The sequence below is a fragment of the Sciurus carolinensis genome, chromosome 4 (assembly GCF_902686445.1).
Source record: "Sciurus carolinensis chromosome 4, mSciCar1.2, whole genome shotgun sequence".
Lineage (NCBI taxonomy): Eukaryota > Metazoa > Chordata > Mammalia > Rodentia > Sciuridae > Sciurus > Sciurus carolinensis.
The window spans coordinates 50,781,103-50,796,818 of NC_062216.1; the positions used below are offsets into that span (position 1 = coordinate 50,781,103).

At 37.0% G+C, this 15,716-nt stretch overlaps 1 protein-coding gene across 4 annotated transcripts; it reads right to left on the reverse strand.

Annotated features, from left to right (window-relative positions):
* Window positions 1-931: 931 nt before the first annotated feature.
* On the reverse strand, window positions 932-14,683 carry Vdac3 (voltage dependent anion channel 3). 4 transcript variants are annotated; one of them, XM_047550742.1, is made up of 10 exons: window positions 14,452-14,678; window positions 11,549-11,617; window positions 10,504-10,553; window positions 9,384-9,386; window positions 7,084-7,236; window positions 6,094-6,146; window positions 4,521-4,748; window positions 2,730-2,880; window positions 1,863-1,920; window positions 932-1,458 (listed from the first exon to the last, which is right to left on the reverse strand). In XM_047550742.1, the coding sequence occupies exons 2-10, from the start codon at window positions 11,613-11,615 to the stop codon at window positions 1,367-1,369; spliced, it is 855 nt and encodes a 284-aa protein (XP_047406698.1). In that variant the 5' UTR covers window positions 11,616-11,617; window positions 14,452-14,678; the 3' UTR covers window positions 932-1,366. The 4 variants fall into 4 exon arrangements, with proteins under 4 accessions (XP_047406698.1, XP_047406699.1, XP_047406700.1 ...); XM_047550743.1 differs by lacking the exon at window positions 14,452-14,678 and adding an exon at window positions 14,141-14,352; XM_047550744.1 differs by lacking the exon at window positions 9,384-9,386 and having other exon boundaries at window positions 14,452-14,683.
* Window positions 14,684-15,716: the final 1,033 nt, after the last annotated feature.

Here is a 15,716-nt window from a genome sequence, read left to right on the forward strand (position 1 = left end):
TAAAGCACCCCTGGGTTTAATCCCCAGTGCCACAACACACCCCATGCAAAAAAAAGTATATTGCAAAACAAGGTATGTATTTTTAACATGTAAGTATAGGTATTTAAGAAATCCCTAAAGACTCTAAAAAATGTCTGCAAGGATATGTATCAAACTTAATGAGGGTGAAAAAAATAATTGGAAAAGGGAATGGGAAATGTTACTTTTATTTTTTTCTAATCTGAATTTGTTACAGTCAGCATATATTATTTCTGTATTGAAAAAGATAGACAAGGCATAGGGGCATGTGCCTATAAGCCCAGCTGCTTGGGAGGCTGAGTCAAAAGGACTGAATGTTTGAGGCCAGCCTGGGTAACAAAGAGAGACCTGTCTCCAAAAAGAAAAAAGAAGAGATTTTTTTCAAAAAGATTATTTTAGTAAGCCCTGAAAATCTTAAAATCTACTCAGTTCTTTTCTAACCTGGTATTTCCTTCTTTGGTTATCATTTTTCTAGATTTACTAATGAAAAATATTTTTCTGAAGCCCTAGAGGAGCCAGAGACATCCTCCTCCAGTTTTGGCCCCATTCTATCAGTATCTCTTCCCTTCCCATATTTCCCCAAATTGTACTCTTTCCTTTGCTCTGTCTTTTCACCAAATCACACCCTCACTCTTTCTCAGAAGACTTATGAAACTACTATGGTGACACTATCCTATCATACCACAAGAGAAAGCAAGTACTTCAAAAGATGTATTTTTTCCCCAGAAGAACAAAACCCACCCTTGTATCCCTTAGCCCAAGTAATGAAAGAATGAGAGAAATGAAAGTAGAAAGGATAGGGAACAGGCTTTTAGACATACCACTTTAGATACATATCCCACCTATGAAAGCATCTTTCAAAAACCACATCAAATACAAGAAAACCAACACTAGGAAATCAGATAAGCAATTATGTTCCAAGTGTGATGGGTTTATTTTATTTTACTCTGATGCAAAACCAAAGATTCCACTACAGCACAGAGACCAATATATTAAAACATCATGAAAAAGTGGTGTGGTACATGCAGGACGTGATGTACAAACTGGAGGGTCAGGTCATTTCCTTTAACATGACACTACACTGTCGCTGAGGAACAAATTTAAATTAACACTGCAGAACTCAACTGAAATGTGGCACAAACATGACAACTTCCAGGCATGCCTTCAAGAACCTCCCTTAGGATGGACTTGCAATCTCTAGACTTCAGTGTGGGGAGATTTACAATTCTTTGGAAGAATAAAAAGTTCACACTTTTGAAATTTCACAGAAGAATTTTAAGGCCAAAACATAGTGGGTTCATTTTTCTTCACTTCCAAGAACAAATCTGATGCTTTACTCAAAACCACATTAGGCTTCCAGTTCAAATCCCAACCCAACCTTGTGCCCTCCTGCACTGAAGTTCTTTCCATCGATTAAAGCTGACAGGGTCAGTTTGACTCCTAGAAAGAAGAAAATTCCACAATCACTTATTGCCAATATTACAACCAGATATAAGGTTTCTAGAAATAATGGACAGAGTCGATTGCATGAATTATAGGCTGGGTATAAGCTGTACTAAATTGTAACAGGGTTATCCATTATCCTCTAATCTCTAATGAGTAAAGCTTGATCACAAACTTTTATTTGGAGTTCAGGGTTATGAACAATGAGTGATCAATCAAACTAAAAAGCCAAAGTGACCAAGAAATACATAAACACTTTCTAAGTGAAAGTACTTGATCAAAAGTTACAAAATGGTCTGAATCAACCTACAGTAACTTCAGGCTGTTTTTCTCTAGGTTATTCTTATGGTTCCTTTATCATCTTCCATCCTAACACCTCTGTTATTAATTCCTTTACATACCTGGTCGAAGAGTCTGAGTATAACCCAGTCCAATCAAGCTGGCATTGTTTACTTTAGCCTAAGATTAAGAGATGGAACAGAAACAGAAGACAATCAATTTCATAGTACATAAGTCCAATACAATCACTACTTCATGCACCAGGTTTCCAAAACTAAAAACACTTTAGGGTCAAACTAGAATTAGTAAAACTGAAAATTATATAATAAAAAGATTACCCTTTTAAGAAGTCAATAGGGCTGGGAAGAATGGTGGCAACTTCAAGAAAGCGTGCTTAAAGGCCCTGAGCAAATTTCTTAAACACATCGCATGTGCCTGTATACTGAATTCTTTGAGAAGCTAGTTTACAACCTGTGACAGTGGTTATAACATGAACTCTACTGACAGAAAAACAAACATGGATTCAAATCTTGACACTGCGACATACTGTGACTTTGACATTTCTAGGCCAGTTTTCTCTTTCATAAATCAGGCATAAGGATTCACTGCTGACCACATACAATAGTGCAGATTAAATGAGATAATACATGGAAAACCTGAGCAGAGTTCCTGAAATCTAAGAGCAGGTTTACTATCATTAAGAACTACAAATAACAACAGGAGTAGTGATCCTATCCCATGAATTAGTTAAGAAATTGCAGTGGCCAAAGAGATAAAATTACTTCAGAAGGTCAGACAATAGCCAAAGAGAGGAGGAACTAGGATGAGAATCCATATTCCTACCCTCAAGCACAATTATCATTTGACTACACAGTGAGCTAGCTCATTAAAGTTAATAAAGAAAGTGCAAACTACAAACATATCACAACATTCAAATACAGTTGGGATGAAAACGTAAGAGCAGATCTAATCTAGCAGCACATTCTTACAGATAGAGAAGTTCTACAATCCAGCTTATATTTAGCAGCAATGCCAAAACGGGTATTGTTGCTACCAGCTGTCCATGCAAGGTTTATTGACGTTTCAATCTTCTCATTAACTTTCTGGTAGATAGAACCTCCAAATTCAGTGCCATCATTCCTGTTTTTTCACAGCATAAGAAAAAGTCATAAATATTAGTTGGTACCATTCATTGTTATGACATGGAAACAAATTCTAAGACTATTTAAATATGGATTCCATTTTGCAACTAAAGATTTCTAACATTTCTAACTGCAAATTTCTAACATAAATGACCACTAAACAAAGAACTTAATCCAGCTATGCAATTTATGATCACCTAATTAGAACATAGTAACATTTGATTCCTTTATTGCTCCACAACTGAGCTACATCCCTAGTCCTTTTTTTTTTTTTTTTTTTTTTTTTGCGGTGCTGGGGATTGAACCCAGGGCCTTGCGCTTGCAAGGCAAGCACTCTACCAACTGAGCTATATCCCCAGGCCCCTAGTCCTTTTTATTGTTTATTTTGAGACGGGGTCTCCCTACATTGCTGAGCCTGGCCTCAAACTCGTGATCGTCCTGCCTTAGTCTACTTAGTTGCTGGGATTACAAGTATTCACCACCACACCCAGTTATAATGTAAGTTTCTTAGATTTGATTCAATTATGCACAAAGGCAGATAAATATGATCTGGGGATGTTCAAAGAATTTGAAAACTTCAAAGTAGAGTTCAAGAAAGACTCTGAAAAAAAAAAAAAAAAAAGCAGAAAAATAGGAACAAAGCTAATTCTGGATATTATTTAAAACATAGTCCTAGAGTGAGAAAACACCTACCTACAAAACCACAGGGGCACCAGAGGTGCACCTCAATTGTAGATTTAAAAGCATCCCAGATGTTAGTCCATGAGTTTTCATGTTTCCCGATAATCCCATTTTACCAGTATCAATACCTGACTATACCACTGTTTGACTTTGTTTAGCCATCATAAGTAAATAAGAGTATCTAGTGGAGAGCAATCTGCAACACTTCAAAAACACTTAGCTCACCCTTTTCTTTTCTTTTCTTTTCTTTTTTTTTTTTTTGCGGTACTGGGGATCGAACTCAGGGCCTTGTGCTTACAAGACAAGCACTCTACCAGCTGAGCTACCTCCCCAGCCCACCCTTTTCTTTTGTGTCCTGGCATACATACATTATTTGGTCAACTAAGACTTAAAATATGATTTAAAAGTACAGATTCACTGACTCAACAGAGTGTAGCCTACACAACTGAATCCCAGGATAGCTTTGAGGATTTGTTACTTCTGAAAGTAATAGGGGAAGCAGTTCTGACTGAGGATACCTGAAAACCTCCACAGAATTACTGAGTATGCTTCGATCAATATAGAAGATGTTCTTAGTGATCCAAACAGACCAGCTTCTATGTATGGCCAAGATGGCATACAGAGCAGGGAAGCAAAGTAAACAGAATTCTCCAAAAGATCCTTTTTACCAAGAGGATAACCCATGCTCTGGGTTGTCTCCAAGCAGTGGTTCTCCTACAAATTCTAGAGCTTAGGGTAAAGGCTGAAAAGCCAGTAACTACCAGTAGCGTATCAATATGCACTAAGTGCGCTGGCCTCCTGATACTGTTCTGCTGACTATGAAAACAACACAGCAAGGATGGGTATCCTCCAAGGCATATTACCATCACTTCTAATCTTCTCAACATGCTAACAGCTATCACCTTTTTTGGGGCAAATGCACTGGCACTAAAGAAAAAGCAATTTATAAATACTCACACATGAGTGTGCAGCTGGAAGTCTGCAGCCTTATAACCCAGGGCGAAATTATTCTGAGACAGTTTGGATTTAGCTGTGTCAAAACTCATCTGATAGCCAGCAAGCCAACCTTCAAAAGCCAATACAGCCCAGCCATAGATGGTTGGTCCAGAAAAATCTATATCAACATTACTGCCAACACTAAAACAATCCCGTTTATAGGAGGCCTTCAATTTCCCACTCTTCTTTCTGTAAAAAACAAATGAAAACAACATGAGTTTCTACTACATCCAGGAATCTTTAGAGTTAAGACCCTCTCTCTCCCAATGTAAATACTGTTTTGGTAGATGGCATACAGATGGTAAAAAATGTTTCAAATTATTTAGCTCTACAAATGTAAGTTTACTAAAATTAGAAATGTACATACCATTACTATCTATTCTTCACTGTAAGTTCAAATAATAGGGTACTTCATGATTACTTTCATAAAGGCATGAACAAAATATAAGGGGAAAGGTTGGTCAACAGGTTCTAAGTTATAGTTAGATAGGAAATATTAAGTTTAGGCATTCTGTTGCACAGTAGGGTTACTACAGATAAAGATAATGTACTATATATAATTCAAAAAAGAAAAAAGGATTTGATGTTTTCACCATGAAATGATAAACATTTGAAGAGATGTTTATCATGACTTGAACATTACACAATGTATACAAATATCAAAACACCACACAATACCCATAAAATGTGTATAATGTCAATTAAAAATTTATATATTAAAAAAAGAAATGAAATTTTTCAGTGCCAAATTAATACTAGAGATGTGTGTATAAAGACATATGAGAAATTAAATATCTTTAAAAGTTTACAAATGCCAAATGCCACAAAAAGTAACACCCAATATACATTATTAACCTATCATGGAAAGAAGTGTACTATTTTGAAGAACAATACTGAAGAGACAAAATTAGTTCTTAATAGTCCTTGTCCCATTCCAGTCAAATCTCTGATGAGAATATTTGTCCTAAAGATAACTAAAGCATGTCACAGGAAAGATATTATAGTTACCAACTGAGAAGAAATTCTACTTTGCATTTATCTAGCACCTTTGTCCTTCAGATAGCAGGAAACCAAGATAGACAGAGGAAATAACACATCCACTTTCTTTACAGAGTAGGCTAAAAAATCAAGTCAGTAGCAGAACTATTCATTACGGTGTTCTAAGTCCATAGATTATATTATATTCTGAAGATTATTATCTTCAGAAATTAACTTCTCAGCAGAAACCATATCCATCAACCTTTAGAACAGCTTAAGATGTATCTATGGTCTTAGACCCCTCTAGCCCCTAAACTTTTTTTCCACAATGTGCCTCTCTGGAATACACATGTAAATTTTTGTTCATCTGTTCAATTTTCAAATGAAAATGCTATCCTACCTTGAGGAATTTTCCTTTATATTTATATACACAAGGCCTCTGGTATTCTTAACAGGAGCCTCCTAATTTCTCCCTACCTTTAAACTTTCACTGCAACTCCCTTCTAAAGTTTTAAGGCTTCAAAAACAATTCAGAAAATAGGGTTTGGATAATTACCCTGTGTTCGGTACAAATATGGTATCAAGAGTCAGTTTCAACCCTTCAGCCAACTGAAAAACAAAGATTTTAAATTAACGATTAGTAATTTTCAATGCTTTGACTCCAAGAGCCAATTTTAAAGTTTCCTCTAACTTTCTCTTTACAAAAATAGGAAGTCATTAAAGAAAGCCAGATATTAAATTATATAATAAATTACCTCCCATCCTTCCCTGTCCCTTTATTCCTCTTCCCTCACCCCCAGCCTTCCTCATGGTTCTCCCATCAAAAAACAGGTTATAAGCTGAGCCAACTGGGCAGGTACTAAGTCCCAGCTATTTCAGAGGCTGACGCAGGAGGATCCCTTAAGCCCAGGAATTCAAAGCCAGGTCTCAATATCGTAAGACCTCATCTCAAAAAAGGAGGTTAAAATGTATAGGCCAAATTCTATTAAGGCAAATAACATAAATTATAGTACAAAACTAATAAATTCCAGTACAACAAAATAATATTGCTATATTCTCTTGAAATTATTGGAATGAGATAATAAGCCAACTTAAATAATTTATTCAGCTGTAACCTGTTTACATGACAATGTGCACACAGATATACTTTTAAAACTAGTGCCCTGTACATAGTGGGCACTTGATAAATGTCTGCTAATAGATTTTCTCCTTGAAAATATTAAAGAATTTTAGAAATATTTTTTGTGGAGCCAATTTGACAATGATTACAAAACTAAAATGCAAAGAGTTTGTTCTACTCAGGGAAAGTTCAGCTGTATGACAGAATAATCAGAACTGGTCAGAAAAGATGTGATATGATAATTAGAGGACTCACAAAGCCTGTTTCTAGAAATGTTAAGACATACCAAAAAAGGTCATATGCACAGAAAAAATACAGCTACTAGATAGGGTGTAAGACCTCATTCAGATTATATGTGGGGTTTGTTCATTATTTAATCTGCAAGAGAAACTGAACCTACAAATAACTTCCAATGACTTCTCTTACCTTATTCTCCAAAGAGATTTCTGTCCCAAGAGTATTATCTGTGTTCCATTTTTGGGTGAAGGTAAGTCCATAGTTACAGACCTTATATTTGGTCTCTAGGTTGCCCGACGCTTTCCCTGTATCAGTATAAGCATGACCTGAAGTAGAAAATTCCTGGTAAACAAGAAAAAATAATTACCTTAAAATTATCTCATCAAGGAGAAAACATAAATTTCAGAAAGCAGAGCTCAATGAATTAGAAACCAAAACAATTTACTTTTTTACCAAAGCCCTACTCTACACCAATTTATTTCCTGCATTCCTTCTATTTTTCCTCTCTTAATATCTTAACCAATTTTAGCCATTAATCACCTTTCTTTTTGATATTTAATGTTCTATATACTCTTCCTAAACGGGCACCTTAAATTCTCTCCTTCAAGATGCTCATGGTGGCACACTCCTGTAATCCCAGTGACTCAGGAGGCTGAAGCAGGAGGACTGCAAGATCTAGGCCATTCTCAGCAAACTTAGCAAGACCCTGTCTCAAAATAAATAAAAAGGGTTATAGCTCAGTGTCAGAGAACTTGCCTAGCATGTGAGAGGCACTGGGTTTGACCCTAGTGCTACATAAAAATAAATAAATTAAACTAAATAATTATTTTTTAAAAAAGAGCTGGAGATATATAGCTCAGGGGTAAAGTGCACCTGGGTTCAATCCCTTGTACCAAAATAAATAAATAAATAAATAAGCAAACAATAAAAATGATTCTCTTCTTCAAAAGAAATACATCTTTACTAAAAATAAATTCCAAAAGACAAAATTATTGAATCTTAAACATTTTACTTTCAAGGTCTAAAAAACATTATCAGTTCTCTGTAAAGCCTTTCAAACTACTAACTAAATCTAGAGGTCCTTAAAAAAAAAACCCAAAATACTAACCCCTACCCACTTTTAATAAAGTCAATGCTTTGGGGTTTTTTTGTTTTGTTTTGTTTTTTTCAGTGCTAGTAATCAAACCCAGGGCCTGTGCATGCTAGGCAAGCACTGAGTTAAACCCCCAGACTATTACTTTTTTTTTTTTAATGTATTTTTATTGTGGAAAAATACATTTAACATAAAATTTAGCATTTTAACAATTTTCAAGTGTACAGTTAACGTGAAGTATTAAGTGTGTTCACAATGCTGTAAAAACATTAACTGCTTTTGTCCACAATGCTATCCACAAAACTTTCAACATAAACAATTTCAGTACTTGAAATTATCTACCTATTTTTCATAATAAAGTAGAATGACACAGTTTATCCCTCTTTCCTCCTCCTCCATCCTGTCTACCTTATAAAGTTATTTTCTACCAACAGCTACTATGAATGTCTTAAGTATATTCTCCTCCTAATTTAAGTATCCTTTCAGTCATATGACAATAAGCAATTAGAAATAGTCCTCCTTCTAGGGGGAAGCAAATAGTCAACACCTGTCACTGACAATCGACAACTGTCAAGTTAAAAACATTCTGATTGGTCATGTTTGCAAGGAGCATTTCTGAAATACTGCCAACAGTAATAAAAGGCTGCCAACCCTGCCCAGTTCTGTTTCACTGCCTGCAATATGAATCCTCCCTTTAACAAAACCCTGCCCCCTAACGAGTTCCACAGGCAGATGAAACAACTGGGAAACTGTGATCTGTTTATCAGCACTACACAGAAAGCTTTCAAAGTGACTATCATGGTGCATATTTAGGGCAAGGCCTTAGAAAAAAGTGATAAAATGTTAGTCATGTTTAACAGTCCGTGCAACTCTTTAATGTGACAATTATTTTCTTTTAGTAGTTCCAACTGAGTAGGTTTTTATTTTTTTTTTCATTGTCACAAATTTGACAAGCATAGCAAATGTAAATCTTAATTTTGGTGTTAGGAAAATTTCATGCATAAAATTAAGGTGATAGATTAGTCTACATGTCTTCCTTGTTATTGTTAACTTTTCTTAGTTTGAAGCTCTGTCAAGAAACTAAAATACCACAGGTACAAATCTCAGAGATGACTAGAGTGTTCTAAGTTGAACTCCAGACCCACAACTGCTTCAGTCTACTTTCATAATTAGGTCAAATAAGTGAAAAATACATTTATGACATGCATATAACATCTACAGCTCTGTATTGCATGCTAGTAAGCAACAGAACAAAAATGTCACTGTTAAATAGATGGTGTACAATAAAAATATCCAGATACAATCTAAGAAACAATGGATAAAATTTATCCTAAATCAATATCAAAGACCAAAAGCAACCATAAAAACAAACACATAAATAAGCTTTTTTCCTTACCATCTGAGTGAATATAATCACACCACAGGAGCATGAAAGGGGAGATAAATACTTTAGTGATAACTTTCACAACACAAACATAACTTGCACAAATTCTGAAACCTATCCAAAACATGCATGCTTTTTCTATTTTAACAGAACCATACATACAATACGCCCAGTTAATAGGGCAGGCGAATATGTATATTTATTTATGCTAGAGAATCCCAGAGAAAGAATGATAGTGACAAACCAAGATTATAAAGAGTCCAAAAAATATTGCAGGAATTCCACATGCCTCTGTCCTTCTAATTAAATCATTATTTCCAGAAATGAACTTTGCATGGGTTTAAATAGGTCAATACTAACAAAAAGATGAAGCTCATGAGGAGAAATCAGAGAATGAGATTAATGAAAAGTTAATCTAATTGCCGAGATTTACTGAATAAAAGTTTTGGCTAATGATACTTTGAAAATCTATCAATACATCCTTTACTACATTCTTACTTCCAGGAGAAAAAAGACCATAAGTTGGGGATGGATATGTAGCTAAGTAGTAGAGTGCTTGCCTAGCATGACCAAGGTCCTCAACTGAATCCCCAGGACCACCAGGAAAAAAAAAAAAGGGAGCTATAGAGGGAAAGAATGAGACTGGAAGTTAAGAACTTCATTCTTTAGTTAAAAACTAAATAATTTTCTATGTGCATACATGTAGAAATACATTTTATTTCTACATTTTGTTTCAACTTATCATGAAGAGACAGGATAATTTACAAAAATTAATTTTTATAATAAAGCAACAAAACTTACATGAACCCATTATAATGGGTTTTTGGTAATATATTTTCATGAATGCAAAGATATGATACAGGTCAAAATACACATTCTCTTATCTTCTAAAAGCATAATGGAGAATATTCATTATGACAAATACAAAGTGTCTCCGCCACATTCAACCTGATTGTCCATAGGTTTCACTGACTGAGTTAGTATGGTAAGTGAACTACGAGAGCAGAACAAAACTATAAGAGCACAGTCCCAAAAGTATGCCATTTCACCTAACTAGATTAATAATGATTTTTAAGCAAGTTCCTTTTAAGTTAATTGTGCTACAACTATTCAAAATATATTAGGTACTCACCACTCCACTACAAGACTTGGTTCTCAGATCTATTTTGACCATGCCAAACCCTAGACACACAAACAAAAACAAAAGCAATTTACAAAATGTGATGCACCAATTTCTTTTCATGTCAGAAATTGTGAAAATAGTACAGAATACTTTCCACATGGAATATACCTGGTATTCTCATTAGGTGAGTGTTCCATAAGCAACTGCATTATAATGAAATAAGTATAATTTTAAGTCCCTCGAAATTAATAAAGACATACTTTTAAAATGTAATTAAAGAACAAATGAATGAAAGGAATAGTCACTATTACGAGAAACAAAATGACTGGAAACTGTTATGCTGATATATATACAAAGTTGAAATATACAAGTAGTAATATCAGGAAAAATTAAATGTGTATGGAATAAAATTTTTAAAATATTAAATTTTAAAACCTAAAAATAAATGCTTGCCAGGAACTTTATCTCTAAAGAATGAAGTCTAAATAGCCCCTTAAAAGTTTGTGAGTAAATTAATGTTGACTTACCCTTATTTTACTAACACAGTATCTTAAACACAGTAGCTATTTGACACTAACTCTTACTGTTATGGTTTGGATTTGGTGTCCCCCGAAAGCTCACATGTGAGACAATGTAAGAAGGTTCAGAGGAAAATGCTTGGGTTGTGAGAGTCTTAATCAGTGAATTAATCCCTAATGGGATTAACTGAGTGATAACTAGAGGCAGGGGGTGTGTGGCAGGAAGGAGTGGTTCACAGGGGCGTGGCTATGGATATACAACTTGTATCTAAAGAGTGGAGTCTCTCTGTCTCTCTGCTTCCTGATGATGCAAGCTGCCTCCCTCTGCCCTGGTCTTCCACCATGATGTTCTGCCACACCTTGAACCCCGAGGAATGGAGCTGGCCTTCTATGGACTAAGACCTCTGAAACTATGAGTCCTCAATTAAACTCTTCCTCCTCTACAGTTGTGATGGTTGGGTCATTTAGACACAGCAGCAAAAAAGCTGACTAAAACACTTACCCAAACCTGGAAATTTATAATAGTATATACTTACCATATCCCTTGTTGAAGACATCCTTGGCAGCCTTTCCTAGGTCACAGTAAGTCGGTGTGTTACACATATCTTAAAAAGAAAAATGAGAACAAAGGAATAACTAGTAAGTATTCATCCAAAGTTGTTCTACTCTTTCATCCTGTGTGCCATGTAGTTTCTTTCTTCCTTTGCATCATTAACGTTTTTACCCAACTGTAATCAAAGTTAAGAAAAGGCATTTCGCTCCTTAAAAAAAAAAGCTTTCCAGAGCACTAGAAAATAAAAGGTTTTCTCATGAGAGTCAAAGAGGTCATCTTTCTGACTACATTTCAAATAAAAGAAAGTTCTTGCAGGCTAAAGGGGGTGCTCTGTTAAACTATACTCTTCTAAAAACAAAACAAAACCTTCAAAATTTAGTTTAGAAAAACATTTCTTGGACTGTTACACAGCCAAAGAGCTGTGTACAGCCACAAGGTAAAGTTTTTATGGAACTGTAACAATATATGTAACCAAAACCCTTAGAGTTGGTGCTGGGGCTGTAGCTTAGAGGTGGAACACATGATCAAGGACCAGGGTTCAATCCCCAGTGGCACACACACACAAGGAAAAAAATCCTCAGGACTAACATTTTGCTTCTCTGAAATAAGGCTTAAAATAACACTTGAAATAAGAGCTACCACACTGATTGAAATGTACTCATCCAGAATATGGTCTCTCTCAAAGCTCTTCCTAAAGTTCATAATTTTACTATTAACTAGATATAGGATAGAGTCTACCTGCAGCAATGTGTTTACCAAAATTGGTGTAAACTCTGCAGTTAAAACCTTGAAAACCTAAGGTGCCTTGACTTTACATTTTGCCTACTCAGTATTCACCCAGCTTGTCTACTGCCAATATGACCCTCAAATCAAATTCTCCAAAGCTACCAACACTACTGAACATACCATTCCTTTGCCCTTTTTCTATAATGGAATCTCTTTCCTGCAGCAGGTTCTGCTATGTGCCTCTTGCAGACTCAAATCCATGTCTAACCAATTATAGAACCACCTCAAGCAGTCCCATGAGCACACTTCTACTACACTAGAAAAATCAAGAGTTCTAGTTAGCCCTTATAATTACTACTCCTGAATCATGTAGACAAAGTATTTAAATATTATTTATATTTAGTCCAGCTATTTATATTTAGTCTAGCTTTTAATCTGAATGTCTACTAAGTTTCTGCCTATACCATCACACTTGATTATCATACTTGAAGTACTTCGTGTACTTTTTTTTTTAAAGGAGGAATAGTTTTTTTTTATTTTTTAATATTTAAATACAGATGGACACAATAGCTTTATTTTGTTTATTTTTATGTGGTGCTGAGGATAGAACCCAGTGCCTCATGTGCTAGGCAAGCACTCTACCACTGAGCTTCAATCCCAGCCCTCATGTACTTAACTAAGAATTCATTAGTTTGTTCCTTAACCTAAAGCTGACAAATATAACAGACACTATGATATAAAGAGGAAACAGTATTTAATATACATACATATATAATTACATATGTAATGTGTATATGTGTGTATATATAAATATATACATATATATATATGTATATAAACATACATAAAGTTAGAGGAATGTAGGCAATGTAGGCAATGAAACTCCGGAGGACTGCTAGCCTAGCATGCAGGAGACCCTGGATTCAATTCCTCAGCACCAACAAAGAGGAAAGAGTGTAGTATAGGTAAATGAGTAGTATGGATATGCTGACTCAAACCATAATACAACTTTGCTCTAAGCTACAGAGATTCATAGTTCACTATGAGCAATTATTTTACAATTCAGTCCCTTGTACTCCAATGATCAATTCAAGACTTTTACATATTCTAACTTCCTATTATTAACTTTATAATCAGAATCTATGATATTTGTTAAAATTTTGCCAAAAGTCTATATTTTGGGAGATACATATAGAAATGCAGGAACTATATATTCAAATAGAAATGTTTAAAGCTTTCTATTTTTCTTAGTGACAAGAGAAAAGATACACTGAAATGTTCAGAAACACCCATATATATTCCTCTAGGTACTAATTATAATCTTTTACATTTTGTTTTGTTATTTTTCAAAACCAGTATCAGACACTTTGCAAAAGTCAAGTACCTGATTTAGTTTACTAACTGATCTCAATGCTGCCTAATTTAATCTTATTTCTCAGGTCCATGATTCTGACGGGAAATGCATTGCTGGTATGATCAAGCAAAAATCGAGAACACAGGGAGATTTCATGTGCTGGGGACTGAAGCTACAACCACACATTCTATTAGCTCTACAAAATGCACTTCGTAGATATGCTCCATGTACCAAGGATGCATATTAGACGCAGAGTGGAATTTTTAAAAGGCGTTAACTAGATAATATTGCTTTACACAACCATAAACTTGACAGTCAGTAGAGAGTCCCCTTTTGTTCCTCGTTTCTGCTTTTTAAGTTGCACGTACAGCATCCTCCCTTCGGCCAGAAGTGGAAGACCCACTTGGTGCTGGTCAACAATTCCAGAGAGAATGGTGAGGGCGAGGGTGCGTGAGTGGTTTGGGGTTCAAGGATCCAACTTCTCTAGAAACCGACCTCCTTTCTAGCCTGACACCTTGAAACAAAGTCCTGTCCGCACGCCGGGTGGAAGAAGGTCGCGGCTTGCTGCGGCACCAGCCCCCTCCGGCGCTGCGGCTCCATCACCTGAGGCGGCCAGGGAGCAAAGTCCCTGGCAGGAGCCGGCGTCCCCTCTGCCCTCCGCGGCCCTCCCGGCCCGCGCCCCGTTAGACCGCTGTCTCCCTCCACCGCCCTCTGTTAGGCCCGCCTCCGTCGATCTCCGCTGGATCACGTCCCCCCGCTCTCCGGCCTTCCCGGGTCTCCGGGTTCGCGGCCTCGGCTCGCCTCACCTCCAACCTAAGGGCCTGTCTCGGCTCCGCCAGGGCAACGCTGAAGGTCTTCTTCAAACCAACGCCGTCCGCGCCTGCGCGGCCTCACTCCCCCCGCGGCGCCTGCGCGCCCCTGACGCCCCCGAGCGCGTTTACGCCGTGGTGTCGTGCAGCGCTCGCGCGCCTCGGGTCTGGGTGCGGAGAGGAGCCGCCAGGGTGGACACGCACCAACTGTCCGGCTCCGCGGGCGCGCGTGCGCAGGAGGGCCCAGCGCGCAGGTGGCTGGGGCGAGGGTTGACGTGGTGTGGCGGAGCCGAAGGGACCGCGCTTTGTCCCTGTAGGGGTTCATTCTCGCGAGAACGCCCGGAGACACCTAGCTACTGTTGCCATGGATGGGCTCGGGGAAGGCACGTAGAGATGGGGACCCTCCGGGATCTGGACGGATGCTGCCGCGGTCACCACACCCAGACCCATTCTCTGGTAGATGACTCGCAGATCTTTTTGGGAATTTCATCTCAGAGTGACAAGAATGTGAGCCTTGGGTCATTTTAAGGATGAGAAAACATAGTTTCCCAAGGGGTAAGTACAAGTAGATTATAACTCAGACGGGAGAGGAGGTGGAGGAAGGGAAGCCCTTTCGAGGAGAATACCAAGTAATGGCTGTAGAAGAGAGTATATAAATAGAAAACCACTACTTTGGAACCACTATAGTAGTAATTGATTTCAGGCAAAAACAATAGATGGTTGGGTAGGATATTGCTATGGATTCAAAGAATCGCCCCATAGGCTACTTACCAAAAAGAAAAGATACCTTCACATCAAGAAATTCAAACTAACTAAATGATCAAACTTAACTTCACCATGGGTGGTAGAGAATAACATGATGTGCCTGGTGATGTGGTGCAGAGAAGGACACAAAGATAATTTTTCTGGCCACACGTGTGTAATTGTCCCTACTCGTGAGGAAAGAATCAGACAAACCCAAACTGAGGAAACTTATTTAAAAAACAAAACAAAACAAAACAAAACAAAAAACTGCCCAGCTCTTTTTAAAAATTTTGGTTTCATGGGCAGATTTTTTTTTGGGGGGAGGGAGGGTAATGGGCTGTTCTAGATTAAAGGAGACAAAATAAAAATATGACACTAAAAGCAATGTGTGATCCTAAGTGAACCCTGGATAAGAAACAAAACAGTTCTTGAAGAACATTATTAGGACAATTGGAGAAATTTGAATGTAGATTATATTAGTATTGTAACAATGTAAAATTTTCTGAAGATGATGTATT